Below are 27,829 nucleotides of genomic sequence, written 5' to 3'. Positions count from 1 at the left end.
CACCGTGGCATGCTCCTGCCCATGAATGTCATCAGTCTGCCGGCTCCTTCGTGCTTTCTGGCTGCCTCTGCTCTGCACCCCAGAAAGCCCTGAGTTGGCTTTGGTTTGCTTTGCTGCCTTCGGTTTGATGTTCCTGTTCTCTGGCCCTCGTGTGTCTTCTCCCATCCCGGCTCATCCAACCGTCTCCCCCTTTCTGTTCCTTTTCCGTTTGTGATGTTATCTGTTCCATGTTGTATGGTTTCTTAACTGTGTGTGGTTTTTTTGGAGATTAATTTTCTAAAAATAGCCTCTCCTCCTTCCTCCTTTATTCCCACCTGGTCCCGCACCCCTTCTGCATGGTTGAACTTCTGCTCTAAAGTTAACAAGGCTCAGTCTCTCACTAGGTCTGGGTGGCCGCCGGAATGGACTATGCTTCCTCTAACCACTGTTTCCCACCATGTCTGTGATGGGGCTTGATTCCTCCTGTCCTCATACTGTAGTTCTGACCAAAACCAAAGCAGTTTTTAAAACCTCTCGGATGCATATAACCTGAGCCCCTCTTCCATTCTTCCCCCTCCTCCCATGCTCATAACACCCAGCGACTGTGGATTCCAGCCGCCTGCTGTGCCCTGACCCCTCCCCCCAACCCCTCCTCCGAGCCCCCCCCCCCAGCTTGGCTACTGGGCCCCCCACCCAGGGCAGTGCTTCTCACCCCTATGTTTCCCTTGCAGATTCGCGTCGTGAAGGCGTTCCGTAGCTCTCTCTATGAAGGTCTAGAAAAGCCTGAGTCTCGAACCTCCATCCATAATTTCATGGCTCACCCCGAATTCCGGATCGAAGATTCACAGCCCCACATCCCCCTCATTGACGACACCGACCTGGAAGAAGATGCCGCACTCAAGCAGAACTCGAGCCCGCCGTCATCGCTCAACAAGAACAACAGCGCCATCGACAGCGGGATCAATCTGACGACTGACACAAGCAAATCAGCTACCTCTTCAAGTCCAGGGAGCCCCATCCACAGCCTGGAGACGTCGCTTTAGCTGAGGACCCCGCCGCCACCCACCCCCGGGCCCCACCCATCCAGGCACCCAGCTCACCCAAGCAGCAACGAGCAACAACAGGAAACCAAATACTGGCGAGAAAACCAACATTTCCACCCAAAAGACCCTTTTTCTGGCTGCGATGCTGTTTGAACTCTTTTTCACTTTGAGGCAAGGGGCGGGATCTCCTTGGGGAGGGGGGGCTTGTGGGAGTGAGCGATTTTCCCAGAACAAGCCCTTCCTGGCTCCCGCCCGAACATGGACCAGCCATGCACCCGCCAGGCCACCACGTCCCCTGCATGAATGTACTGTGCACTTCCAGTCCTCCCCTTGTTTGGTTTGGGGGGGTCGGGGAGGGTCTTTTGTTTGTTTTCTTAGGCGGGAACTGACAACAGACTCTTTTCTGAGACTATTTATCCAATCGACTGGTCTGTGAGTTTTTGAAATGCTTGCGCAGCATGGTCTCAGTTGCATAGGTTAATTTAACAACTTTTTGAAACTGCAGAGCTTAACTCACCTAGTAAATTTGCACCAATGGAACCGAAGAACTTCATAGACACTCACACGGTTATATCCATTTCTTTGTATCTATATCAACGTATACTTCTGCAAGACCGTATACGTCCATATAGATAGGTATACACACACACACACACACACACACACACACGGATATATAAAGTTTTTTTGCCGGCATGTTGCCTTGTTTCCGCTTAAATGCTCTATTTTAACTTATTTATGTCCTAAAACAAGAATGTAATTTGTTTACAAACCTGTAGATAACGTCTTTGGCTATTTGTACGGTTTAAGAACACTGGTGGCTGAGATGCTATAAAGACAGCTCAGCCCAACAGACACTTCCCTGGATTGCATCCTTGATGTTTTACAATAGCCATGCTCTGATTTTTGCCTGCTGTTTCCGTTCAATTATGTCACTACCGCGGGAGGCTCAGGCAGACGCCAAATGCTACTGAGTGTCCATCCGGAGGGGGTTAACACCGTGCTCGTGCTCCGTAGACACAGGGAGAGGAGGAGAGAAGGCTTCCTAGGTTTGCAGCACTAACGGCCGGCCCGGCCCGAGGAGGATGACGGGGTCCGCCAAGCTCTGGTTGAAGACTTTTCTCTCGATGAAACTCGCTTGAGTTTACTAAGAGCATTTCAAAAAAAAGGTTCTCTTTGGCACTGTCTGTACAGAGGTTGAGGTAGTGTTGCAATATTATAAATGCTACTGTGTTGATTTTTTTTTTTAGTAATTTAGAGGTTTATTTACTTATAAATTGCAGCGTATGAGCTGTTGGCATACTGGATGAGGATCATTAAGGCCTGCTGCTTTTATTTTTATTTTTGAAGAAGAGTAGCCTTTTTCTCTGCACTATTTAGATCCGAACGAACCTTATGATGTGTATATTGAGATGTATTCAGTGTGATTTTTAAACCAAATTGTCTTCCTGTAGTCGCAATATATACTGTAGCCTTTTGACAGCAAGTCTCGCTTTCCCAGACAGAAAGCCATTCTGAAACCCTACAGTATCACAGGTGAGAAAAGGTGGTTATTTTCCCCCAAGACAATAACAGCACTAGTAATCCCACTTAATGAGAGCTTATTTAATTGTACGTCAGCCTCTTAACTGCTAAGCACTTTGTGGGTATCAGCTTTTTTCATAAAAGAACTTTTGTATTTAATACAAAGTTTGCTTTGAGACTTTTCAGCATACAATCTTTTTCCATAAACTTGTACAGTGCAAAAGACATTTTGAATACCATGATCGATGACGTCCCATGCTTCGAGGAAAACCAAACACTTTTCCACCTCGCTTGCAAAATTCATTCCTCATACTGACCTTTCCCACAGTTGCTCTGTGTCAGCTCGGCCCTTCCCTTCTCCAGGCCCAGAGAATTCTTCCACAAACAAGATGAGAGCCACTCGGGAAAAGAGCCATAGTCAGCTGGGAGGGCCTACGTCTGGGTGGCTGTGAAGAAACCTGAGGGTTTGGGATCCCAAGTCAGCCCATCCCACCTGGCAAAACCTTCCTGGAAGGAGGACCTTCCGTGTGCGAGAGCATCACCTGATTGTCGTGAAGGAATATCTCTGAATGTACCCAGCAGAGGAAACTGCATCCCCAAAGGGGTGACCAGCCCTCAGATATGCTTACTGGATTCCAATACAAACACCACAAAAAGCCAGCCCACTGCTCGCCTGCCGAGAAAGTAGAGACCCGCACATGTAAAACATGGAGCAGCCTTGGAACACGGTGTTTTTTTTGTAGCTTCCTTTCTCAAGGTTTTCCATCTCCCCACATTCTTTGTTCCAATCTTGTGTCCATGACCTCATTCCACGACACCAGGAAAGCTGTGCTTGCACACCCATGCTCCCTGTTTATTTGGAGCCAGGACACAGGGAAAAACAGGAGGGGTTTCTCTGAGTAGAGCCTAGCTTGGAGAACAGGGAGCAGCGGAAGTAACGGAGGACACCCGACATTAGCGTTGGTCTTTTCTTGTCAGGAATGATGGATGCTCACACACACACACACACACACACACACAGAGGAAATGATTGGTTTGTCCAAACTCACTGTAGTACATAAAGCTTGCACTCTGCGTCCTATATCTAGCAGCATGGGGTACGTTTGGCAGTCCACCCCATTAGGGGGTAAATAATTTATGACCATTCATCTGTTTTTATGAATTTTTTTATCTAGACAATAACTGTAAATAAAGAACTCACCGTCTCTGTTCATTTAATACTATGCAATGGTTATGCTTCGATCGCTGACTCTTCTTACTGCCGCAGTGTGATTCTGAAATGTCTGTGGTTTAAAAAAAGAAAAGGGAAAAAAACAAAATCAAACAGAACACAGTAAATATATATTCTGTAATGTATATTTTTTTTTCTAGTTTGGGACTGCACCATCCACGTAGCTTCTTTTCTGTCCTCTGGACAAGGGCTCCAGGAGAAGGTAGCAGATTCATTCTGAAGTCTAAGTTCAGCAACTTGTCTCTCCCAAACAGATGAGAGAAGAGCGAGGGGCCCACTGAGTGACCCCTGATGCTGGAGAATCACCCACTTTTGAAGGTGGGCGGGGAGGAAATGTCTCCTCCCTGCAACTCAGGCAGCACTTTCCCTAACTCAGAAGCAGCCTCGATTGCTCCCACCGCCTCACCTCACCCTGGCCCCTTCCTCCTTTGTCCCAACTGGAGCACAGAGTTGACAAGAGGGAGGGTCCCCTGCTTTTGAGACCAGACCAGTGGCAATGATGGTACTGGGCCGAGGACTCTGGACCTGTCTCAGCCTGGGTGGCTTACCCCTGGAGTAGCCACTCTTCACAGCCATGTTGAAATGCCCCCCCCACCCCCGCCCCGTACCACATACTGATGGTGTATATAGATGTGGGCCTATTTCTGGAATTTCTCTTCTGTTCCCTTATCTGGGTGTCTCATCTGGCACCAGCCATACAGTTTTGCTTACTGTCGCTTTATATGTTTTATCATGTGATAGGATAAACACCCTTCCCTCTCTCTTTTTTAAAACAAAACTTGCTGGTTACTGTCTCACAGCTGTTCTTTTAAGTAAACTTTAAAATGTTGCCAAGTCTTCTTCCAGCCCCAGCCCTTCCCCCACCCCATATACTAGGCCCTGTCATTCTACGTGCAAACATCTTCCTGCCATTGTAAGCACTGCTCACTCAGGGTCGCTAAATAGAGTGTCTCAAAACGAGAAAAAGGAGTGTCCTAAATCTTGGGGGGAGGCCGGATGTTCCCCCCAACAACATCTCATCTATACCCTAAGCAAGGGTGTCAACAGGAGAGGCCACCAAGTCCCCTCCCAATCTCAGTTTGGGACCCAAAGTCACCCCCCCTTGGTTGTGCTGGGGTGGACCCTCCACCTGCCCCAGTCCAGAAGAGAAAGAAGGCTCTCTCCCAGACCTGGAGCTACCTGATGCATGGCCCAGTTGTTTGTATTTCTTATTCTCCTCCTGAAGAAACATTTATTCCCATCCCCGTTCCTGAACTGCTTTTTTGGGGGGGAGGGGGGAGGGAGTTCACTTCCTGTTCTTTGTCCAAAGTTTTCTCACTGGTTGTATGATAGGTCCTCTGGGATGCAGCCATTTCTTTCCTGGACCTTCACGCCACCCTTACCCTCTGCCCATTCTTGCTCTACTTACAGGAGGCTGTCAGCTAGGTGCACTGTGACGTGCCTCCTACCCAAAACTCTCTCCCTAGTGTCCGAGATCCCATCAGAAGATGGGAGGGGTGCATTTCTTGAAGGCTTTGGGTCTTCCAGAGCCAAGGCCTAAATCAAACAACAGCAGAAAAATCCCCAGGTCTTGTCCAAGTTCTGAAGCAAGCTCTCCTGATTGTGATGTAGAGATCCTACTCACCCAAGTACAGGGAAAGGGATCCCAGGACCTGGGCATCAGCCATCACCCCCTCCACCAAACACAAGACCTTTGAGGCTGCTCTGGGACCTTCTCAGCCCCCGAAGTCTGTTTTGTAACGCCTGTGGTGCTCTCCCTCCGGACCTTTCCTCTTGGGGGTCGCCACACTTTGCTAACTCTTGTGTGCACATATTTTATAACAGAGTAGCGAGGAAATGGTGCCGTTCCAGCTTCCACGAGCTGCCCGGGCTCCGGGGGGCTCTGGGGCAATTGGGGCTGGGAAGTGACTGTGCTCTTATTGTACACTCTTTATTTCTCTGTATCTCTGGCTTGTGCTCTTTGTAATTAATGGGATTTGTCTGCCTTTTCAACACTATACTGAGCAATAACAATAAATGCACACGTGGAAACACAGACACGGTACACATCACAAGGCCTTTTTCCGCAGGACAGCTGGGTCCTCGTCCTCTGTGGATTTGAACTCGGGAAAACTGAGTCTCTGGGAGGGAAAGGCACTTTGCCCAAGGGTGCATAGCTCAGTGGGTGTCTCTCTCCTTCCATCAGGCCACACCTTTCAAACATCCACCATTTGAGGGAGATAAGTTTAACCTGCCTTTCATGAAGAACAGTGAGCAGTCCCAAAAAGAAAGACTTTGGGGGAAGAGGCCTCAGGAGAAGGAGGAAGAGATTTGGGGACAGAGGGTCTCGGAGGTAGGGGTACAAATGGGGGAAAGCTAAGAATGGCCTGATTTGAGGTCCAGGATCAACTGGAGGGAGGTGACAGGAGGTATGGACAGAGGATGTAGGTGGCATCCCTTACTGGGGATGGGGGAGGCAGAAGGGAGCCTGGCACCCTAAGAATCTGAACTGTGCAAACCTCTGCTAAGCATTAGCAGAAAACAAGAATGTGCCCAGACCAAGCTATGGTCTCAATGTTGGTCCAAAGGTTGAGGGTTGCACATGCACACCTCCCCCCACCAACACACACACACATACACACACACACACACACACACACACTAAAGGCCAGCCTTTCTCAGGGAGAACTGATCTCCAGATCAAGCACCATGAGCCCATTCAACTTCCAAACAGTTTCACATCCCAGGGTCCATTTACTCGCAGCATCAACCTTCAGCATAGGTATTATAATTTCCACCTAACAGAAGAGAAGACAGCACCTCAGAGAGAGTGCTTCTCCCACCTAGAAAGAAGATACACGAGTGATCCAAGTGGTCATGATGCCAGAATTGGCACTCAAAACTTCTATATTACAGTGTGCTTCAGTCCTACCAGCAAATACCTTAATGAATAAGAAACAATTGCATTGCTTGTCCCAAATCCACAATCTCTCCAGCTTCAATGCCTACACCAGGGAATTCCTTTAATAACAACTATATTATTTGTATTATATCAAAAATGTCATTGTCCCCATTTTCCACTCGAGAAAAACAAGGCTCAGAGAGAAATGATGCACCCAGAGAATCAGTGGTGCAGCTATAGACTGAAGGCCAGGGCTTGTCCCTTGAAGAACAGGAGACCCAAGCGCCCTGCCCCCTTTGTCCCCTAGCTCCACCGCCAACATCCCTGCAATATTTCTCCATTAGAGGGAAATAATCTTGAAATCTGGGGTGGGGGTGGAAGGATGAGCCACTGCTTGGAGGCCCAGCACTTAACTCTTTAACACCACACAACTTTGGCCCCTGCTCCAAAGTTCCTTGATGCTCTAGGTCTGTCACACTCTTTGAGCCTTAACATCTTCTCTCCAGCAGTGACCATCGCCAGCTAGAATTCTTCCATCTAGTGTCAAGACAGAAACTGAGGGATTGTGACTTACACAAGGGGAGCCTAGACTTCACCCTAGGTCACTGTACTCATTAACGCCATGAGAGGTCCAGGGCTGCCTGACCATGTGTGGCTGAGGGGAGCTCCCAGGCTCTGTCCAGCAGTACTGCATTCTCATTGTGCTTGTAGGAAGCCCGGGACCTAGGGGTTGGGGACACTGGGGTTTAGGTACTGGGCTCTAGCCGAAAGAGCCTAGCTGAGATCCCTCCCTGCCTGGGGTGTCCACCTGATGGACCAGATTCACAGGATCCCAGGACTGTGGGGAAGGGGCAGTTTGGAGGCGTTGGTTCCTCCCATGGCTTGGAGAGGGCAGGGTGAGAGGGCTCAACCTCTGGTAACTGGCATCCCCTGGCCTTCATTGCCTCCGGTCCCAGCTTTGGGTTCTGAGGAGGGACTAACAAGAAAGCACTAGGACCAGTCTACCCACTACCCCCAAAATTACTCTCCTACGATGTTCATCCTAAGGCCGGTTGGACCCAGAACCCGCAGGGAGGGAGGTGAAGCTGTAGTTATGAATCCTTCCTTTCGTGTGCGGATCCCAGCAAAAGGCAAGGGCTCTTCAGGAGAGAAGACCGGCTACGGGTGCGGATTCCAAAAGCCCCGGGGTGAGCCGGGCCTTGGAAACCAGAGCCCCACCCCTTTGGTCTCGTGCGCTCCGCACGCAGAAGGGGAGTGGCCTTGGGAGGGCGGGGTACGGCCCGGAAAAGGCACGGGCCTTTAGTGCGAGCGGAGCGCGTTGCTACCCGGAGGCTCTAGAGCCACGGCCCGACTGCCGGCCAGCCCGGCGCCGGAAGTGAGTTGTTCGGGGGCGCCGCCGGGAGCTGCCACGTCCGAGACCGGGAGCTGCCCACCGTCGCAGGCATGGTGAGTGTGGGGTCCGGGGATGCGACCCTCCCGGGTTCCACTACCCTGCTGAGGTTCAAGCCCCAGACTGGGGCCATTAAGCTCCCCTTCACCGCTTCGAGGTTTGCGGGGCTCTGGTCCTGCCCCTCGGAACCTTTCGGAGGGGCAGGCCAGAGGGAGGCCTTAGAACCTCTTGGAACTATGCGGACCGCGTTGCTGCCGCGTCTCTTGCTCTTTCTTCTTTTTTTTTTTTTTTCTCCTCCCCCAACAAATGAAAACAAAACCCAGAACACCGTAGGTGCTACCGTATCCTGAGCCCTTAGTAAGTTCCAAGCGTTGTCCATAATCTCCGCCTGCTAACAGCCCTGCAAAATAGGTGCTGTTATTATCGACACTTTACGCATGAGGAAGCTTGAGGTTCGGAGAGGTGAAGCCTCTTACACCACTGGTAAGTGGCAGAGCTGAGATTCGAACCCTCTTAACCAGTCCTTTGCACCACCTACCACCTCTCCCAGCAGAGATGTATGCGGAACAGTTGTTTGGTGTAGGGCCGGAAAGTATGATGGGCGCTTCAAGAAACTGATGTGAGGATGAGCTTTTAAATGACTGAGGGTAGGGGCTCGATTTTTTAAATCTCTGGCATCCAGCGTACAGTCATTCCACATTTACTCTTTGAGTGAATGACTGAATGGTAACTAATGAATAAAATCATGTCGCTGGAGCCTGGCACAGAGTAGGGGGAATACAGTAAACCAGTGCTCTCAGGAAAATGGGTGTGCTTGGACACACCAGAAGTCAGGACACTGGGTTTAGTTCTTGGTCTGCAGGGTTTGACATTAATCACCTCTTTTGGCCCCTCATTCTTCAGCTGCTGAGTAGAATCGCTCATGTTCTGATACTCAGCATTCTCTAAATGAAATTTTAACTCTTCAGCCGATTGGGAAGAACTGAATTGTTTTAAGGGCTGCCTCTTACTACTTAACAAGGACCAGACAGCGTGAGGTGCTCAGGAAGAAGGACCTTTTTTTAGAAAAGAGCTTAAAAAAAAAAGAAAAAGTCACTTCTTCAGAAGTGCGGTTCCCACCAATCCTGGCTGGTGGGTGAGGGTGGTTAAAAATAAATGCTAGTTATTCCTGAGGCCCTTTGGTGACCTGGGGCAAACCTACCAGTAAACTTTGTTCCTGACTCTGCTTAGCCCTCAGCTGCTGATTTAGGGAAGTCAGTATAACAACTACTTTATATTGTAGATAGACAGCCTGGTCAGGTGGAAAGCTTTGTGCGCTGGGAATTAACAGGTGGGGCTGTTTTTCCAGCTCCGCCTTTAACTAGCTCTTTGACTTTGGCTAATGCTCGCTCTTCTGGGTTTCTTCATTTCCTTAGTTATCAGATGGCTCCAATTAATCCTGCCCTTTGTCCTTCCCGGTGCATCTGAGAGAGTACTTTGTAATCTAGATGGCTTGGCAAGAGTAAGAGAATCTTCATCTTCCATACTTGCCTTTGCAGACCTTAGAGGTCTGCTTATTAGGGAGCCTAGAATTTGATGAGAAAACCAGTGCTTACTTGTTATGTACCTTTTGAACTGCTCTGCAACTGTCCTTTTCCAGTCTCCACTTTTCCAAAAAGTCAAATCAGACTTTATACCTGCAGGGCTTGTACCAGAAAAAAATGAAATGGGAGAGGTGGTAAGATATACCAGTTCCAGGGTGCCTCGGCAGCTCCATTGGTGAAGCATCCAACTCTTGGTTTCCTCTCAGGATCTCATGGTCATGAGATCAAGCCCCAAGGCAGGCTGCACACTGGGCGTGGAGCTTGCTTGGGATGCTCTCTCTTCCTCTGCCCTCCCCTGCTTGCTCGCTTGCTCTCTTTCTCTCTCAAGAAGGAAGGAAAGAAAGGAAAAAGGAAAGAAATACAGTTCCAAACTGAAACCTCCCTTACAGTCCTTTTCTGTCCCAAGAATTTAAATAGTGGTTGAGCAAAGTAAAGTTGTCTGGTTTTGTTCATTTATTCATTGAGCAAGCAGTCACTGGGTTCCTTTTGGTTGCAAAGCACTGTGCTTGGGTGATTTGAAAAGATTCAGAACTGTGGATGACACAGACCCTGGTCCAGGGAGTTCGTCTTGTGTTAAGAAAAGGGTGTAAAGTGGGGGCACCTGGGTGGCTCAGTTAGTTAAGCGTCCGATTTCAGCTCAGGTCATGATCTCAAGGTTTGTGGATTCGAGCCCCGCATCAGGCTCTGTGCTGACAGCTCGGAGCCAGGAGTCTACTTCAGATTCTCCCTTTCTCTCTGCCCCTTACCTGCTTGTGTGCTTGCGCTCCCTCTCGCTCTCTCTCTCAAAAATAAATAAACTTAAAAAAATTTTTAAAAAAACGATGTAAAGTGTTGTAGACATTAAGTGCTTAAGATACTCAGAGGAGTCCAGCAGGTTGGGGAATCTGGGAATCTTCAAGAACAGGGGCATAATTTGAGCTGGACCTCAAAGAATGAATGGGAAGGTGATGACCATGGCCACTGTGTTCCAGCCCTATAAGCTGCTCAACCCTGGATCCCAGTAAGTGAGGGACTAGGATCTGTCACAGGTGGTGGACCAGGGAGCAGCTTCAGGAGAAACTTGAATCAGCTCTCCAAATCTTAGGTATTAACTCTGTTATGTAAAAAACTGCCTGTAACATCAGAAACTCTGTCATCCAGGAAGGGAACAACAGCCATAGCTCCCCCAGGGTGCCTCTTTACCCTCAAACGTAGCCAGGACTGGTTGCCATTCCCCCCACCTTTGCTCATATTAGTCCCTCTGCTTGGACTTTCCTTTTTTCCCCTGTGCCACCTGGCAAATTTCTCATCATCTGACCCCCAGTTCATGTCTACCACCACCAGCCCCTCAGGCTGCTACGTACATGTAAACTACCGTTAAAGTACTTATCTTTGCATGTCAGGGTTAATTATGTGCAACATTCTTGGGGCAAGAAATACTTCTTTTCCTCATTTTTTAAAATATTTATTTTGAGAGGGAGAGAGCGCGTGCCCATAGAGAGTCCTAAGCTGTTGCACACCATCAGCACAGAGCCTGACGTGGGGCTCCAACTTACTGTAGGTCATGACCTGAGCTGAAATCAAGAGTAAGGTGCTTAACTGAGCCACCCAGGTACCCCAAGAAATACTTCTTACTCATTATATCTCCATTTCTTGGCAAAAAGAACATACTGAAACTAAATGTTTAGTGAATGAATGAACAAATGCAGGCAAGAACTTTAGAAATGACTGATAGATTTAATTTGCATTCTAACTGCCATCTGTTGATTTACCAACTGTATCTTTGGTTTTAGGTATCAGTAATTAACACTGTGGACACCTCCCATGAGGACATGATTGTAAGTATTCCTTTAGCCTTCCCTCATGCACTGTGCAGGTGTGCATTTCAGTGCATGGGAGCATTTCTGTTGATCACCCATAAATCCAGTGTGGCTTTGCACCCTTTAGTCAGGCTGTAGCCTCAGGATATGGTTATTCTCCCAGAAGTGGCTGCCACATTGGCAGGACTCTGACATTCTGGTCACTCTATAGTGGGAGGAACCTGGGAATTGTTTATAGCTCAAGGCCCTCGGTCTTTAGGCAACAGAGTAACCTGCTCTGAGATGAAGGCTGCGTAGGTGCGAAGGTCTGACAATGGTTTTCCCACATGCCTTCCTCCTACTGCTACTTCTTAGCCCCATAGCAAAGAGGGCTGAAAGAAGAGAGAATAGGAAGGTTACTCAGTACAAAGGCAGAGAGCATTTACCGCGAAAGCCCAAAGCAGAGCCAAGGTAGGACTACCACAGACAGTGGGCCGGGCAAAGCCCTTTGAACCAGAACTCATTAACTCAGGGCGTTTCCTGAGAGGCAAACACAGCTCGGTATCAGAGGACAGGGCGATGGAGAAGGTCCAGGGATTAAAGTCTCTAGCAGCAAAGATGCAGACACTCCTTCATGCAGGGCCAAGCAGTCCAGGCCCAGCCTTTGAGCAAGACCCTGTTCAATAAGCTTACAGCATTTCCTCCCTGCCCTCACAACCTCACCAGCAATTGCTTTTGGGCTTCTGAGATGTTGCCTGGCTCACGGTGGTTGTATATCTTTTTTGGATGCAGTCATGTGTTGGTCTAGCTGTAAGACCACACCTCCTTGGAGACAGCATGGTACCTTGGGTAAGAAAGTGCAGTCTGAGACTCCCACCAATTTCTTAACTTTTCTGGGCCAGCATTGATTTCCCCATAGGTAAAATGGGGAAAATAATGGATATGCTACCTGCTTGGGTAGGTTAGATTTGAGAAGCAGATGAGGCATAGAAGTAATGACCAATGTTTGCATGTTCACTTACTGTCAGACTCATACTAAATACTTTCAGTATCTCATTTACCCTTCATAACAACTCTTAAAGCAGATGCCACCATTAGCCCCGTTTAAAGAGAAGGAAACAAGTTTAAGGAGATTATGTCATTTTTCCAAGGTTGCACAACAGGTAAGGTAAAGAGATAGGATTTAAGTCTGTAGGTACTATGCCCTACTTCCTGTTGAAGTGTGTGATGGCACTCTGCAAGAGAAATGTCCAAGAAATCTATCTTAATACTTGCATTGCCTGCCTTCCAAGAAGCCAAGACCTAGAAGAGTTGAGGGGGTGACTTCCAAAGAAGAATCAGGACGTTTTCCTCAGGTAGAGAGAGAGGTGGGGAAAGAATGTTGAAGCAGATAGAATGCTTCTGTTGAAAAAGTGGAATTGCTCCTGAATACCATAAGAATGATAGCTGATAGTTCCTAAAACCCCCAAGATGAGACAACTGAAGAAGGTACCTTGGAATAGGCAACAAACAGGAAGGACCAGGATGTTCAGTGGGACAAAGCCTCATCCTTGCACCTCAGAGGAACCAGGGAGACAAGAGCTGTGGGCAGGGACCAGCCCTAGGTCTGGATGGACAGTTAGCATCCAGAAGGTCCATTCATCGGTGGGACTAGTGACATTTAAGGCATTGGTGAAGAGTCTGGGGTACTGGGCCTGCTACTAGGAAAAAGGTCTAGTAAAAATCCAGAAACAAAGGTCCACAAAGGATCTAAGGCCATGGTTGGAGGAAGGAGTCCAACTGTCTGAATAGAACCTTGTGTCCAGGCCCAATGTGCATTTTGAAGGACCTCACTGGGGACTACAGGCAGTCTTAGGCTGTTCCTTTGGATCAGCATTAGCCCTGGGTTCTGGGGCTGAGCTGAACCTCCAGGTATCCTCCCCGGTAGCCCATAGAGCCTCAGAACATGGTGGGGCCTGATGAAGGAAGAAGAGGGAGGCTAGCCAGTCAGCGTTTTGTCTCCCATACCCACCCTACAGAATAGGATGGAAAGGACTTTCCCATGTCTGTAAAGGGTCTCAAAGCAGCTAGGTATGGTTTTTCTTGTCCCTTCAGAAAGACAGTGCCTGTCAGAGAAATGGGAATGTCGGGATGCTGGCTTGTTGCCTGATAGTGATGCTGCTTTGAGGTTAATTTCAGGTAAATTTTGGTCCAAACTAGACTGTCCTGGTGACTACTCCACCCCCACCCACCCAGCCTGCAGGCTTCCTGAGCTATCCTCCCTTTGCAGCACGATGCCCAGATGGACTACTATGGCACCCGCCTGGCAACCTGCTCATCAGACAGGTCCGTGAAAATCTTCGATGTGCGAAATGGAGGACAAATCCTCATTGCCGACCTCAGGGGGTGAGTGTAGCCACACCTGGGCAAGATCTCAGAGAATGGTTGGGCTTCTCAAGAAAGGCAGGAAAAGCTAAGAATGCAGATCAGAGGAGCCCCATGGTGCAGTTAGCAGAGAGAACACCCAGGTCCCAGCCAAGTGACTGCCCTCAGCAGACATCCCAGGCTGATGGATCCAGGAATAAATCCCAACTTTGCCACCCAGATACTCACTAGAAGACCTTGGGCAAGGCCTTCACCTGCTCACCCTCAAAATGGGCTGATGCTGCCTCCTCCCAGGCAGGGCCTGCTCACCACGTGCTTTCAATAGCTACTGCTGCCTTTAAAAGTGGGAAATGACCTTCCTTTGTTTAGCCAACATGATCTAAAGTGGCCCTGAAAGGCAGAAATGTAAGAATAATGTTAATGTAAAAATGCATTAGTAATTATATAAATCCCATAAATTTGCCTATTTACCCATGGCAGGTATTCAGTAATATTTACAAATGTTTGATTTATTTTCTCCCTACTGAGATTCTTTTTTTTTTTTTTTAATATGAAATTTATTGTCAAATTGGTTTCCATACAACACCCAGTGCTCATCCCAACAGGTGCCCTCCTCAATACCCACCACCCATCCTCCCCTCCCTCCCACCCCCCATCAGCCCTCAGTTTGCTCTCAGTTTTTAAGAGTCTCTTATGCTTTGGCTCTCTCCCACTCTAACCTCTTTTTTTTTTTTTCCTTCCCCTCCCCCATGGGTTCCTGTTAAGTTTCTCAGGATCCACATAAGAGTGAAACCATATGGTATCTGTCTTTCTCTGTATGGCTTATTTCACTTAGCATCACACTCTCCAGTTCCATCCACGTTGCTACAAAGGGCCATATTTCATCTCCCTACTGAGATTCTTGAGATCCTGGCTGGTTTTTGTGGCCACACTTCTGCTTTCCCTCATTCCACTGCCTTTCAAATAAATGGGAGTTCTTGACCTGGATTCCATGGATCTCCAGTGTTCTGTGTATAGAATTCAGGGGTTGGTGAACTAGGGCTGAGGGAAAAAAAATCACATCTTTATTTTCAGTGACTCAGATATTTAGCATTTCCTTCAACCTTGGAGGTAGGCTGGAAACCACAGAAGTCAGAGCACCTGTAACTTTATTACCAGTAGAAGACACACATGGTTTCATATCACATTACAGTTGTAGCTGTCTCAGAGTAGCACTTACACTCATCACTACTCTGAACTAAGAGTGGCTATTAGACTTGCCACTAGAGTTTATTAATGTGCTAACCGAGAAGTATACGTATCACTGTATTATAAATCGTTCTTTAACATTTCACTAACCGTATTGTAGTATAATTAGGTTTCCTTTATAATCCTAGCTTGGTGTATTGTATCCATTATTCTGAAAAGGGACCAACCATTGCCTTCACCAGACTGCACAGGAGAAATTAAGAACCCCTGACAGATAGGGGCTCATTACACGTTTGTTAATTAAAGAAGGCATAACTTGGGGCACCTGGGTGACTCAGCCGGTTAAGCATCCGACTTTGCCTCAGGTCATAATCTCACAGTTCGTGAGTTCAAGCCCCGCATCGGGCTCTGTGCTGACATCTTAGAGCCTGGAACCTGCTTTGGATTCTGTGTCTCCCTCTCTCTGCTTCTCCCCCACTCATGCTCTTTCTCTCTCTTAAAAATAAGCAAATGAACATTAAAAAAATTTTTTAAGTTTTCTATATAAAAAAAAAAAGAAGGCATAACTAAGTAGCCTTCTGGGGAGATGAGCCTAGAAGTTCCCCTCTTCCTGAGTGTCAAAAATTGAGTAAGGGGTCACATGCTACTTTCCCTGGGCAGCAGCAGCCCATGGCTACACAGAGAGGTGCCTGGCTGCCAGCTCTGGCAGAAGCAGGCACGTCTGCTGTTACTCAGTCCTTTCTGCCCTGTTTTTCTTAGGTTCAAAAGATGTGCAATATTACAGGAATAAAAAATTCACACACCCTTTCTTTTTTTTGCCTCAGTTAAAACTATGCTAGTTGTAGGACATTTGAGTCTTCTGTGAGTTTGCTTGGCAGCTCCTTTGTGGGGACTGGGAATTGTCCCAGCCAGAGGGAGGACACTTTGAGTGGGGTAGAGAAGTGAACAAGGAACAGCAGTACCAACTAACAGGCATGAGTGGTTTTTTCTTTTCTTGTGCCCAGCACTGTTCCAAGCTTTATATGTGAGTTATCACCAATATTTCCCCTCATGAGCACGGTATGAAAGAAGCCTTGCTCATATCTCCATTGGGAGACTAAGCCATAGAAAGGGCATGGCCCTTGCCTAAAGTCAAGCAGCTAGTGAATGGCGAGTGGGTGTGAAAGAGCCTGGGCCATCACCTCTGCCGTGCCGCTTCTTTGTGCTTGGTGCCCACCCTTCCCTGCACCTTAGAGACAGTCCTAGTACAGAGTCTAGCACTACGTGTGTGCTCAGATAGTACTTACCAGGTGAATGCATAAGATCAGAAGAGCAGAGACATGCCCTTGAACAAATTAGAAGAAGAGTGAAAAATATGAAACAGATACTCAAGACTTAGCCATTGTGGAAGGATGAGTAGCAGTTCACTCTGTAAATACTTCCTGAGTATTTGTGGGTGCAAACCCTAGATTGATCAGTGCACAAATGAATAGACTGAGAGGCTTCTCCTGATGATGGCAGGTGTAAGTGGTGTCAGCTGCACTGCAGGACGAGGGAGGGAGGTTCTGCTGTGTAGGAACAAAGAGGCTAACTTAGAGTCCTGACTTGCTTTCAAAGCCTCTGTGACCTCTTTCACGTCCCAACAAAGGTCCCTTTTGGCGGTGACATCCTATAGTTCTCCCTTATAAAATTCTTAGGTGGCTCTGTCCTAAGATACTGTATCTGCCTATCAAGGAAGGCATTCAGTTGGGTCCAAAGTAGTGGCTGGCAGAGCACCGCAGGTTCCTGTGGCCCATGTGAGCCGCCTCTGATCCTCTCCCCTTGCAGTCACGAGGGTCCTGTGTGGCAAGTGGCCTGGGCCCACCCCATGTATGGGAACATCTTGGCATCGTGCTCCTATGACCGGAAAGTCATTATCTGGAAAGAGGAGAATGGCACCTGGGAGAAGACACATGAGCACACAGGCCACGACTCCTCAGGTACCGTGAGTGTGGTAGGAGTGGGTGGGCGGGGCCTTGCACCGGTCGTGGCTGAAGCTCACTGGCGCCTTTCCCCTCGTGGTGCTCCTTGTTTATCCCTTGGATTTGGTTGGTTTTTCTGCTGTCTGTCTGCAGCAGAGGTAAGGCGCTAAGACCTAAAGCCAGTCTAAAGCAAATCAAGAAAGGAAAAAAAAAAAAAAAACACGGTGCATTTTTTTTTTTTTTAAGTTTATTCATTTTAAGTACTGGCCTTTATTCTCAGATTATTGTCCTACTTTTTTTCCTATTAATTTTTTATTAATGTAGTGTTATATTGGTTTCGGATGTATATTATAATTCAGTATTTCTATCCATTACTCCGTGCTCATCACAATAAGTACACCCTTAATCCCCTTTATCTATCCCACCCCATCCTACTTTTTGCAAAGGTAGACTATAGTTTATGAAGTTATGATAGTCGTAGGTGATGGGTTTTTTAAATCTTCTTAATTGACAAAAGTGAAACTTCCTCTTGGGAAATTCTGCTAACTGCCTCCCTCCTTCCCACAGTAAACTCTGTGTGCTGGGCCCCCCATGACTATGGCCTAATCCTCGCCTGTGGGAGCTCGGATGGGGCCATCTCCCTGCTGACATACACCGGAGAGGGCCAGTGGGAAGTGAAAAAGATCAACAATGCTCACACTGTAAGTCCAGACTCTGCCTGCATGTGGAGGGTAGCTCTGCTGCCTTGCCTTGTGTCTCCTGGAAACTCCCTAGAGAGTGGCAGGAGTTGTGTCGCTGCTCTGCGGGGGGCTGGGAAGGACTGATGCTCAGACTTGTTTGGTGGGGCAGCTTCAAGCCGCTTTGCTCTGAAGCCAGACAGAGGTGGCATCCAGGGAGGCCCCAAGCTGCACCAGCCTCATTCAGCCCAGGACAGGGTTTGGCACAGATGCCTTCTTGCAAGCTCCCAAGTCAGGGAGGGCCAGGGCACTGGCAAGGTGATAGTGGCAGCCTGCCTACCTGCTACCTTTGCCATGGACGCCTCAAGTTAACGTGCTTGCAGTGGTCATTGGGACCCCCTCAAACTGAGTGGTGTTATAAAGAGCATCATAGGAATTCAGTGCCTTGCATTTCCATTCATTGGATATTATGGTTGAAATAAGAAAGCACTATGGACAGTGGAAGAGTGTCTCACACCATTTGAGCCCCTACTATGTGTCACGTAATCCTCACAAACAATTGTCAATGAAAGAAGAAATTATCAAATTAACAGATTTGCAAGGTAAGCAGTCCTGTTCCCATTTTATGTTGACACAGAAAAGGCTTAGAAAAAGTAAACGACTTAGAGAAGGTCCTGTGTCGGCGTTAGAACCCAGAATCTGTGCCTTCTCACTATATAACAGTTCCAACTTTGGTGGCCCCAGATTCTTCTGCAGTCTACCCAGATGGAAACTTGGTAGCTCTCAAGTTTGACACTGTACTTATGCGCCTCTCGAGTTTAAGAGATCCACAGCCTGTTCAGCCCTCAAGGCCCCAGGAGCCTGTGTCAGGGTCTTTACTTGAGGTGCTTGGATTCTTATCTGCTGACTAGCTTGCAGAAATGAATAGGGTGAGCGGCTTCTGGGAAGGTGGTGGGGAATGGCATCATAGCTTTTCAGTCTTTCCTCATCTCTCTGTAAAAACCAACAGAGCAACTAGGTAGCACAACCAAAAACTCAGTAACCACATTTACAACAGAACAAGGTAACAAGGTATTTCCACAACCTCCAAAGTAGAGGCAGAGGGAAATAAACTAGCAACAACCAAAGGCTTTAGGGTATTGGTATCTGAGCAGGAGGAAGCAGGAAGCAATGGAGTGCCTTCTAACTGACAAAGCAGCCAACCGTGTTCACTGGAAACCATAGCTGGCCAGTGTAAGAACAGCACCTGAAACTGAAAGAAGTTTTGCATTTTTTTTGTTTTTAAATTAATATACAATTTACTTACAAAATTCACCCCTTTTTAAAATATACGATTCTATAGTTCTTAGTATATTCACAAAATTGTGCAATTATCACTGCTGATTTTCAGAACTTTTTTATCACCCCAAAAAGAATCCTCCTTAGCAGTCGCTCTCCACCCTACCCCCAACCTAGGCAACTTCTAATTGACTTTCTGTCTATGGATTTGCCTATTCAGGACATTTCGTATGAATGGAATCCTATAATACAGGCAGATCCTATAATACCTCAGAGCCATTGTGGGTTTGGTTCCAGACCACTGCAGTAAAGGGAGTCGAGGAATTTTTTGGTTTCCCATTGCATATAAAAGTTATATTTACACTCTCCTATAGTCTATTAAGTATACAGTAATAGCATTGGGTCTAGAAAACAATGTATGTACCTTAAAATTTATTGCTGAAGAATGCTAAGCATCATCTGAGTAGTCAAGTTGTAATGTTTTTTTGGTTTTGGGGGGGGTTGGGGTTTTTTTGTGTGTGTGTTTTTGGTTTTTGTTTTGTTTTTTATTTGCTGGTGAAGGGGCTTGCCTCAGTGTTGATGGCTGCTGACTGATCAGGGTGGTGGTTGTTGAAGGCTGGAGTGGTGGGGCAGTTTCTTAAAAGAAAACAGCTTTGAAGATTCCCACATCTATTGATTCTTCCGTTTATGAACAATTTCTCTGTAGCATGAAACGCTGTTTAATAGTATTTTACCCACAGCAGAACTTCTTTCAAACTTGGAGTCCATCCTCTCAAATCCTGCCGCTGCCTTATCAGCTAAGTTTATGTAATATTCTAAATCTTTTGTTGTCATGTCAACAGTCTTCATAGCATCTCCACCAGGAGTACATTCCATCTCAGGAAACCACTTTCTTTGTCATCCAGAGGAAGCAACTCCTTGTGTGTTAAAGTTGGATCGTTTGATTATAGCAGTTCAGTCTCATCTTCAGGCTCCACTTCTAGTTCTCTTGCTCTTTCCACACATCTGCAGTTATTCCTTCCGCACTCTTGTTCATGTTGTTATTTTGATTTCTTCCCATGAATCACAGATGTTCTTAATGGTATCTAGAACAGTGAATCCTTTCCAGAAGGTGTTCAGTTTACTTTGCCCAGATCCATCAGAGGAATCACCATGGCAGCCACAGCCTTACAAAATATATTTCTTAAATAATAAGACTTGAAAGTCAAAATTACTCCTTAATCCATGGAAATTGCTGAATGGATGTTGTGTTAGTAGGAATGAAAACTACATTAATCTCATTGTCATTAATCTCCATTAGATCTCTTGGGTGACCAGGTACATTGTCAGCAGTAATACTTTTTTTTAACTTTCATTTATTTTTGAGAGAGAGCACAAGGAGGGGAGGGGTAGAAAGAGAGGGGAACAGAGGATCTGAAGTGGGCTTCATGGTAACAGCAGAGAGCCCGATACAGGACTCTAACTTGCAGACCGCAAAATCATGACCTGAGCCGAAGCGAGATGCCTAACCGACGGAGCCACCCAGGCTCCCCCAGGCAGGGACATTTTAAAGGATTCTTTGGGTAATATGTCTCAACAGGGGACTTAAAATATTCCATAAACCACATTGTAAACAGATGTGCTGTCATCCAGGCTTTGTTGTTCCATTTATACAGCCCAGGCAGAGTAGATTTAGCATAAGTCTTAAGGACGCTAGGATTTTCTGCATGGTAAATGAGCACTGGCTTCAACCTCAAGTCACCAACTGCATTAGCCCCTAACAAGAGAATCGGCCTGTCTTTGAAACTTTGAAGCCAGGCATTGGCTTTTCTCTAGCTATGCCTAGATGGCATCTTCTTCCAATAGAAGGCTATTTCATCTACATCGAAACTCTGTTTACTGTAGTCACCTTCATTCATGATCTGAGCTAGATCTTCTGGATAACTTGCTGCAGCTTCTACATCAGCACCTGCTGTTTCACCCTGCACGTTTAGGTTATGGAGATGGCCTTTTTTCTTAAACCTTAGGAGCCCACCTCTGCTAGCTTCACACTTCTGTGGCTTCCTCCCCTCTCTCAGCCTTCACAGAATTGAAGAGAGTTAGAGCCTTGCTCTCAATTAGGCTTTGGTTTAAGGGAATGTTGTGGCTGCTGGTGTTATCTTCTCTCCAGACCACTAAAACCTTCTCCTTATCAGTGGTGAGGTGGTTTCACTTTTTTATCATTAGCATAGTCACTGGAGTAGCACTTTCAATTTCCTTCAAGAACTTTTCCTTTGCGTTCAGATATTGGCTCTTCGGTGCAAGAGGCCTAGCTTGTATAGTCTATCTCAACTTTTGACATGCCTTCCTCACTGAGCTGAATTATTTCTAGCTTTTGATTTAAAGTGAGAGACACGTGACTCTTGCTTTCACTTGAACAGTTAGAGGTCATTGTAAGGTTATTAACTGGCCTAATTTCAGTATCGTTTGTGTCTCATAGGAAGACCCAAGGAGAGGGTGAGAGACGGGGGAACAGCCAGTTAGTGGAGCAGTCAAAACATGCACATGTATCAATGAAGCTTATCATTTTATATAGGTGTATTCATGGCACCCTAAAACAGTTGCAATAATAACATCAAAGATTGCTGATCACAAATCACCATAACAAATATAGCAATGAAAAAGCTTGAAATATTGTAAGAAGTACCAAAACAGACACACAAAGCGAGCAAATGCTGTTGGAACAATGGCACCAATAGACTTACTTGACACAGGGTAGCCACACACCTTCAATTTGTAAAAAAACACGGTGTAACTGAAGCACAATAAAGTGGAACACAGTTGAATGAGGTATGCCAAATGTGGTCCTTTGTGACTGGCTTCTCTCATTTAACATGTTTTCGGGATTCATATCATAGTATGAGTGCTTTATACCTTTGTATGATTGTGTGATATTCCATCCTGTGAATTTATGTATCTCGTTTAGCCGTTAATAGACATTTTCAGCTATTGTGAATACTGCTATGAACTTTCATGTATAAGATTTTTTGTGAGCATATGTTTTCAGTTTTCTTGGGTATATACCTGGGAGTAGAATTATCAAGTCAGATGGAAAGTGTTTAACTTTTTGAGTTTCCAGGTTAATTATACCATTTTACATGGCTTCCAGCAGTGGACAAGGGTTTTGGTGTCTCCACATCCTTGCCAAATCTTACTGTCATCTTTTTTTGTTTGTTTTGTTATAGCCATCCGAGTGGGTGTGAAGCAGTACCTCACTGTGGCCTCAGTTTGCATTTTTCTAATGACTAATGAAGTTGGGCACATTTTCATATGCTTACTAACCATCTGTATTATCTTTGGAGGACTGACTGGGAGGGGTTTAATACTTTGTCCTACCAGTTGAGTGCAAGCCCCTCACCCTGGGAAAAACTAAAGGGACTTGTAGAAATCTGACCTTTATGACCCACTAAGGCTTGTTTCCACAACAGGACCCCTGGTGAGGAGAAACTACTAGAAATCAAAATCAAGCAGGAGAGGGACACAGAAAAAGGAAAGCAAGGATGTAGACCAAAGTCAGGGAGGGGAACAGAGCCAAGAAATCTTGAAAGCAAGTTGTCATATTTGTCAGCACATTTATTAACAAAAACAGACTTCTCAACCTAGAAAGGCTTCCCTGGACCTCACTTTTTCAGGACAACTAATTTCACATAAAAATAACAAAAGCATTTGAGGTGAAATTACATAAATTTTAACTCACAAGAAAGGGAAAGAGTATAGAAACTGGTTTGGAGGCTGATGGGCAGCATGTTACCATGGAAGTTTCTAATTTAAGAGGGGATGTAGTTAGGCTCTAAGGGGGTTTTGGTATAATAAACTGAGTAATTTACATTGTTCTGAATGTATATAATATACATTAGGAATTTTTAGGAGCTTTATCCTTAACTAAATTCTTGAGCATTCTGAATGTTTTAAAGTTATTTCTTAGGAAAAAAATTTTCCAGGGAAGAAGTTGTCAAGGGATAGGTGAAATACATCATGGGGATTCAGGAGGGCACATTTTTGATGAGCACAGGGTGATGGATGGAAGTGTTGAATCACTGTGAAACTAAATATAATACTGCGTGTTAACTAACTGGAATTAAGGTAAAAACTTAAAATTAAAAAAAAAAAAGAATATACAGAATAACATCCTGACAAGCAATGAAAGAAAGGCATGCCCACAAAACAGAATCAAACTCTCACCTGCTATTTCAAATCAAGCTAAGAAACATTTTTTAAATGATACAAGGTGTGAAAAAAATACCATAAGTCACAATTAGAAAAACTTCAAAATGAAGTGACAGAATTTAGGAAAAAATCAGAAATGAAAAATTATTTCAGTAATAAAGACTAAACTGGAAAGAATACAAGAGCAAATAAACACAACAACAGATAATGTCTTAAGAGAAATAGATCACGAAGAAGAGGAAATTTCTTGTTCTTGCTTTGGCAGCATATATACTAAAATTGGAACAATACAGAGAAGATTAGCATGGCCCCTACACAAGGATGACACACAAATTCATGAAGTGTTCCATATTTTTGGAATACTACTCAGCCATCAAAAAAACCCCTGAAATCTTACTTGCAATGATGTGGATGGAGCTAGAATATATTATGCTAAGCAAAATAAGTCAATCAGAGAAAGACAAATACCATATGATTTCACTCATATATGGAATTTAAGAAACAAAACAGAAGAACATATGGGAAAGGGGGAAAGAGAAGAGAGAGACACAAACCACAAAAGACTCTTAATGAGGAGAACAAACCGAGAGTCGCTGGAGGAGAGGTGGATGAGAGATGGACTAGATGGGTGATGGGTATTAAAAAGAGTATTTGTTGTAATGAGCACTGGGCATCATATGTAAGTGATGAATCACTGAATTCTACCTCTGAAACCAATATTGCATTGTATATTAACTAAAATATAAAAAGAAAATAGTATTTCTTAAAAAAAAAAAGAGATAGGGGTGCCTGGGTGGCTCAGTCGGTTAAGTGGCCAACTTCGGCTCAGGTCATGATCTTGTGGTCCGTGAGTTCGAGCCCCGCGTCGGGCTCTGTGCTGACAGCTCAGAGCCTGGACCCTGTTTCAGATTCTGTGTCTCCCTCTCTCTGACCCTCCCCTGTTCGTGCTCTGTCTCTCCCTGTCTCAAAAATAAATAAAATGTTAAAAAAATTTTTTTTAAAATGAAGAGATAAAAAGATTTTGAGAAAAAAGACAGGCAAAGATCAAACATGAATATGAAGAACTCCTGAAGAAGAAAAAAGAACAAATACTAAAAACTAATTCAAGAAAACTATCTTAAAATTTTAAAACAAAATTTGAAACTGCATTTTGAGAGAACATGCTCTACACTTAAGAATATCAAGGGGCACCTGGGCGGCTCACTGTTGGTTAAGCATCTGACTCTTGCTTTCAGTTCAGGTCATGATCTTATGGTTCAAGGGATCAAACCCTGCATCAAGCTCTGTGCTGACAATGTGGAGCCTACTTGGATTCTCCTTGAGCGTTGTCTTTCTCTCTCTCAAAATAAATAAACTTTAGAGAAAAAAGAAATCTCAACCCAGAGGGGTGCCTGGCTGGCTAAGTTGATAGACCATATGGCTCTTGATCTTAGGGTCATGAGTTCCAGTCCCATGTTGGGCATGGGGTCTACTTAAAAAAATAAAATGCTTAAAAAAAAAGTATCAACCCAGAATCACTAGCATAAAGGGCGTAATTGTAATAAAATTACTGGCCTTTAAATAAAATCGTTTGGGCATCCGGGGGAAAAAAGCCATGTGACTTACAAGGGAAAACAAAATTAGATTTTCAGTAGACTCTTGAACAGCAATGATCCATGCATAGAAAAAAAAAAAATCACAATAATCAAGGAAAGAATGTGTGGGCCAAGGATTTATAACCAGCAAAACTGACTTTCAAGTTCATACAAAAGATCATAGCAGCTTTAAAAGCCAAAAACTGGATATAATCTACATGTGAATGGATCAAATTGTGTTTTGTCCATACTATTGAAATGTTCCTTAGCAATGAAAAGAAATGACTACTGACACACATAAGAAGAATGAATTTTAAAATAATTACACAGAGTGAGAAAAATCAGATTAAAAGGTATATATTATAAATTCCATTGATCTAAAATTCTAGAAAAAGTAAACTAGAGTGATAGCAGATCATTTAAGTTTGGGGTAGAGCAGGGCTAGGGGAGGGACTAGGAAAAAGACCGGAGGAAGCTTTGAGGGGCAATGGATAGATTTATCTTTTTTCAGTAAAATACTTTTTTTTAAACACCTCTTGTTTTTACTGAGGTATCACTGACATATTTTTATTTCAGATTTATAATTTAATGATTCAGTATTTGTATACATTACAAAATGATTACCACAATAAGACTAGTTAACATTTGTCACTGTATATAATTACCCCCCAAATTTTTTCATTTGAGCTTCCAACTTCAACCCAGGTCATAATCCCATGGTTCATGAGTTCGAGCCCCACATCAGGCTCTGTGCTGACAGCTCAGAGCCTGCTTTGGAGTCTGTGTCTCCTCTCTCTCTGCCCCTTTCCTGCTCATGCTCTGTCTCTTTCTGTCTCAAAACTAAACACTTTTCCAAAGAAGACATGCAGATGGCTAGCAGACACATGAAAAGATGCTCAACATCACTCATGTCAGAGAAATACAAATCAAAACCACATTGAGATACCACCTCACAGCAGTCAGAGTGGCTAAAATTAACAACTCAGGAAACAACAGATGTTGACAAGGATGTAGAAGAAGGGGAACCCTCTTGCACTGTTGGTGGGAATGCAACGTGGTATAGCCACTCTGGAAAACAGTATGGAGGTTCTTTAAAAAATTAAAAATACGCTACAGCCCAGCAATAGCACTCCTAGGAATTTATTCAAAGGATACAGGAGTGCTGATTTGAAGGGGCATATGTACCCTAATATTTATATGTACCCTAATATTTATTTTATATTTATAGTACTATCAACAATAGCCAAATTATGGAAAGAGCCCAATGTCTGTCAACTGAATGGATAAAGAAGATGTGGTGTGTGTGTGTGTGTGTGTGTGTATACACACACACACACACACACACACACACACACACAATAGAATACTACTTGGCAATGAAAAAGAATGAAATCTTGACATTTGCAGCAATGTAGATGGAACTGGAGGGTATTATGCTAAGCGAAATAAGTCAGAGAAAGACCGGTATTTTATGTTTTCACTCATATGTGGAATGTGAGAAACTTAAGACCATGAGGGAAGGGATGGAGGAAAAATACATAGTTACAAACAGGGAGGCAAACCATAAGAGACTCTTAAATACAGAGAACAAACTGAGGGTTGATGGGGGGAGAGGGGGTGGTCCAGGGCAGGGAGGGGAAATGGGAGATGGGCATTGAGGAGGGCACTTGTTGGGATGGGAACTGAGTGTTATATATAAGTGATAAATCATGGGAACCTACTCCCAAAGCCAAGAGCACACTGTATACACTGTCAAATTATATTTAAAAATAAACACTTAAAATTTTTTTAAATCTAAAAAGTTTTTTCTTGTGATAAGAAGGACTTGTGAGATGTGCTCTCCTAGCAACTTGCAGATAGGCAGTATAGTATTACCTATAGTCACATCTCTGTGACTTATTTTATACCTGAAAGTTTATCTTTTGACTCCCTTTTACACATTTTACACACCTCACACCCCACTTCTGGCAACCACCTATCTGTTCTTTGTATCATCTATGAGCATGGTTTTTCTCATGTTTGTCTTTTTTTTTTTTTTTACAGATTCCACATATAAGTGAGATCATACAATGTCTTTCACTTCATTTAGCATAATGCCCTCAATGTCTGTCCATGTTGCAGATGCCACAATTTCATTTCTTATGGTTGAATATTCCATGTGTGTGTGTGTACATACACCACGTTTTTGGGTTTTTTTCATTCATCCATCGATGGACACTTAGGTTGCTTTCATGTCCTAGCTATTGTAAATAACGTGCAGGGCACATGGGGGGGTGCAGATGTCTTGTTGAATTAGTGTTTTTGTTTTTGCTTTTTTTGATAAATAACCAGAAGTAGAATTGCTGGATCATATGTTAATTCTATTTTTAATTTTTTGAGGAACCTCCTTACTGTTTTCCACAATGGCTCCACCAATTTACACTCCCACCAACAGTACACAAGGGTTACCTTTTTTCCACATATTCAACACTTGTCTTTTTGATACTAGTCATTCTGACTGGTGTGAGGTGCTATCTCATTATGGTTTTGATCTGCATTTCTCTTATGATGAGTGATGCTGAGCATCTTTTCATGTGTCTGTTCATCATCAGTATGTCTTTGGGAATTGTGTATTCAGGTCCTCTGCCCATTTTTAATCAGATTATCTATTCGGAGGTTAAGTTGCATGAGTTCTTCAGGGTAACGTTGGCCTTGTAGAATGGATTTGGAAGAATACCTTCCTTTTCTATTTTTGGAATAGTTTGGGAAGGCAGATATTCATTCTTTAAGTGTTTGGTAGAGGGTCACCTGGCTGGTTCAGTTGGTGAGCATGCAACTCTTGATCTCTCGGGTTGTGAGTTTGAGCCCCACATTGGGTGTAGAGATTACTTAACAGTAAAACCTTAAAAAAATAAATGTTTGGTAGAATTCACCTGTGAAGCCGTCTGGTCCTAGACTTTTTTTGGAAGTCTTTTGATTACCAATTCAGTTTTATTACTAGTAATCCGTCTGTTCAGATTTTGTTTCTTCAGTCTTGTAAGATGTCATTCAGTTTTGTAAGATGGTATGTTTCTAGGAATTTATCCATTTCTTCTGGGTGGTTCAATTTGTTGACATACAATTTTTCATAGTAGTCTCATAATCCTTTATATTTCTATGGTGTAGGTTGTAATTTCTTCTCTTTCATTTCTGATTTGAGTCCACTTTTGATGATTCTGGCCAAAGATTTATCAAT

General features: G+C 44.7%; 2 protein-coding genes and 1 non-coding gene across 18 annotated transcripts in view; all 3 read left to right on the top strand.

The window, feature by feature from the left end:
- The window catches only part of ATP2B2 (ATPase plasma membrane Ca2+ transporting 2), a 388,293-nt gene extending 382,481 nt beyond the window's left edge, over positions 1–5,812 (top strand). For 10 of the 15 annotated variants that reach the window (XM_043588121.1, XM_043588117.1, XM_043588115.1 and 7 more), the window contains one exon: positions 711–5,812. In XM_043588121.1, the coding sequence (XP_043444056.1) occupies positions 711–1,022 (312 nt within the window). In that variant the 3' untranslated portion in view covers positions 1,023–5,812. The remainder of the gene's footprint in view (positions 1–710) is intronic. The other 5 variants (XM_043588125.1, XM_043588123.1, XM_043588124.1 and 2 more) reach the window with 1 other exon arrangement.
- A 2,113-nt stretch (positions 5,813–7,925) lies between these two features.
- Positions 7,926–27,829, top strand: part of SEC13 (SEC13 homolog, nuclear pore and COPII coat complex component) — a 34,992-nt gene continuing 15,088 nt past the window's right edge. The window contains exons 1-5 of one of the 2 annotated variants that reach the window (XM_043588106.1): positions 7,926–8,104; positions 11,404–11,448; positions 13,679–13,794; positions 16,768–16,919; positions 17,469–17,602. In XM_043588106.1, coding sequence (XP_043444041.1) covers positions 8,102–8,104; positions 11,404–11,448; positions 13,679–13,794; positions 16,768–16,919; positions 17,469–17,602 — 450 coding nt within the window. In that variant the 5' untranslated portion in view covers positions 7,926–8,101. Of the gene's footprint in view, positions 8,105–8,410; positions 8,532–11,403; positions 11,449–13,678; positions 13,795–16,767; positions 16,920–17,468; positions 17,603–27,829 lie in introns of those variants that run through there. The other variant, XM_043588107.1, reaches the window with a different exon arrangement.
- Positions 23,295–23,397, top strand: LOC122488773. Its single transcript, XR_006298696.1, has one exon. It is a non-coding gene; the product is annotated as a U6 spliceosomal RNA (small nuclear RNA).

Source organism: Prionailurus bengalensis, chromosome A2, assembly GCF_016509475.1.
Source record: "Prionailurus bengalensis isolate Pbe53 chromosome A2, Fcat_Pben_1.1_paternal_pri, whole genome shotgun sequence".
In the NCBI taxonomy this organism is placed as follows: Eukaryota; Metazoa; Chordata; class Mammalia; order Carnivora; family Felidae; genus Prionailurus; species Prionailurus bengalensis.
This window is presented reverse-complemented; position numbering and strand designations above follow the sequence as displayed.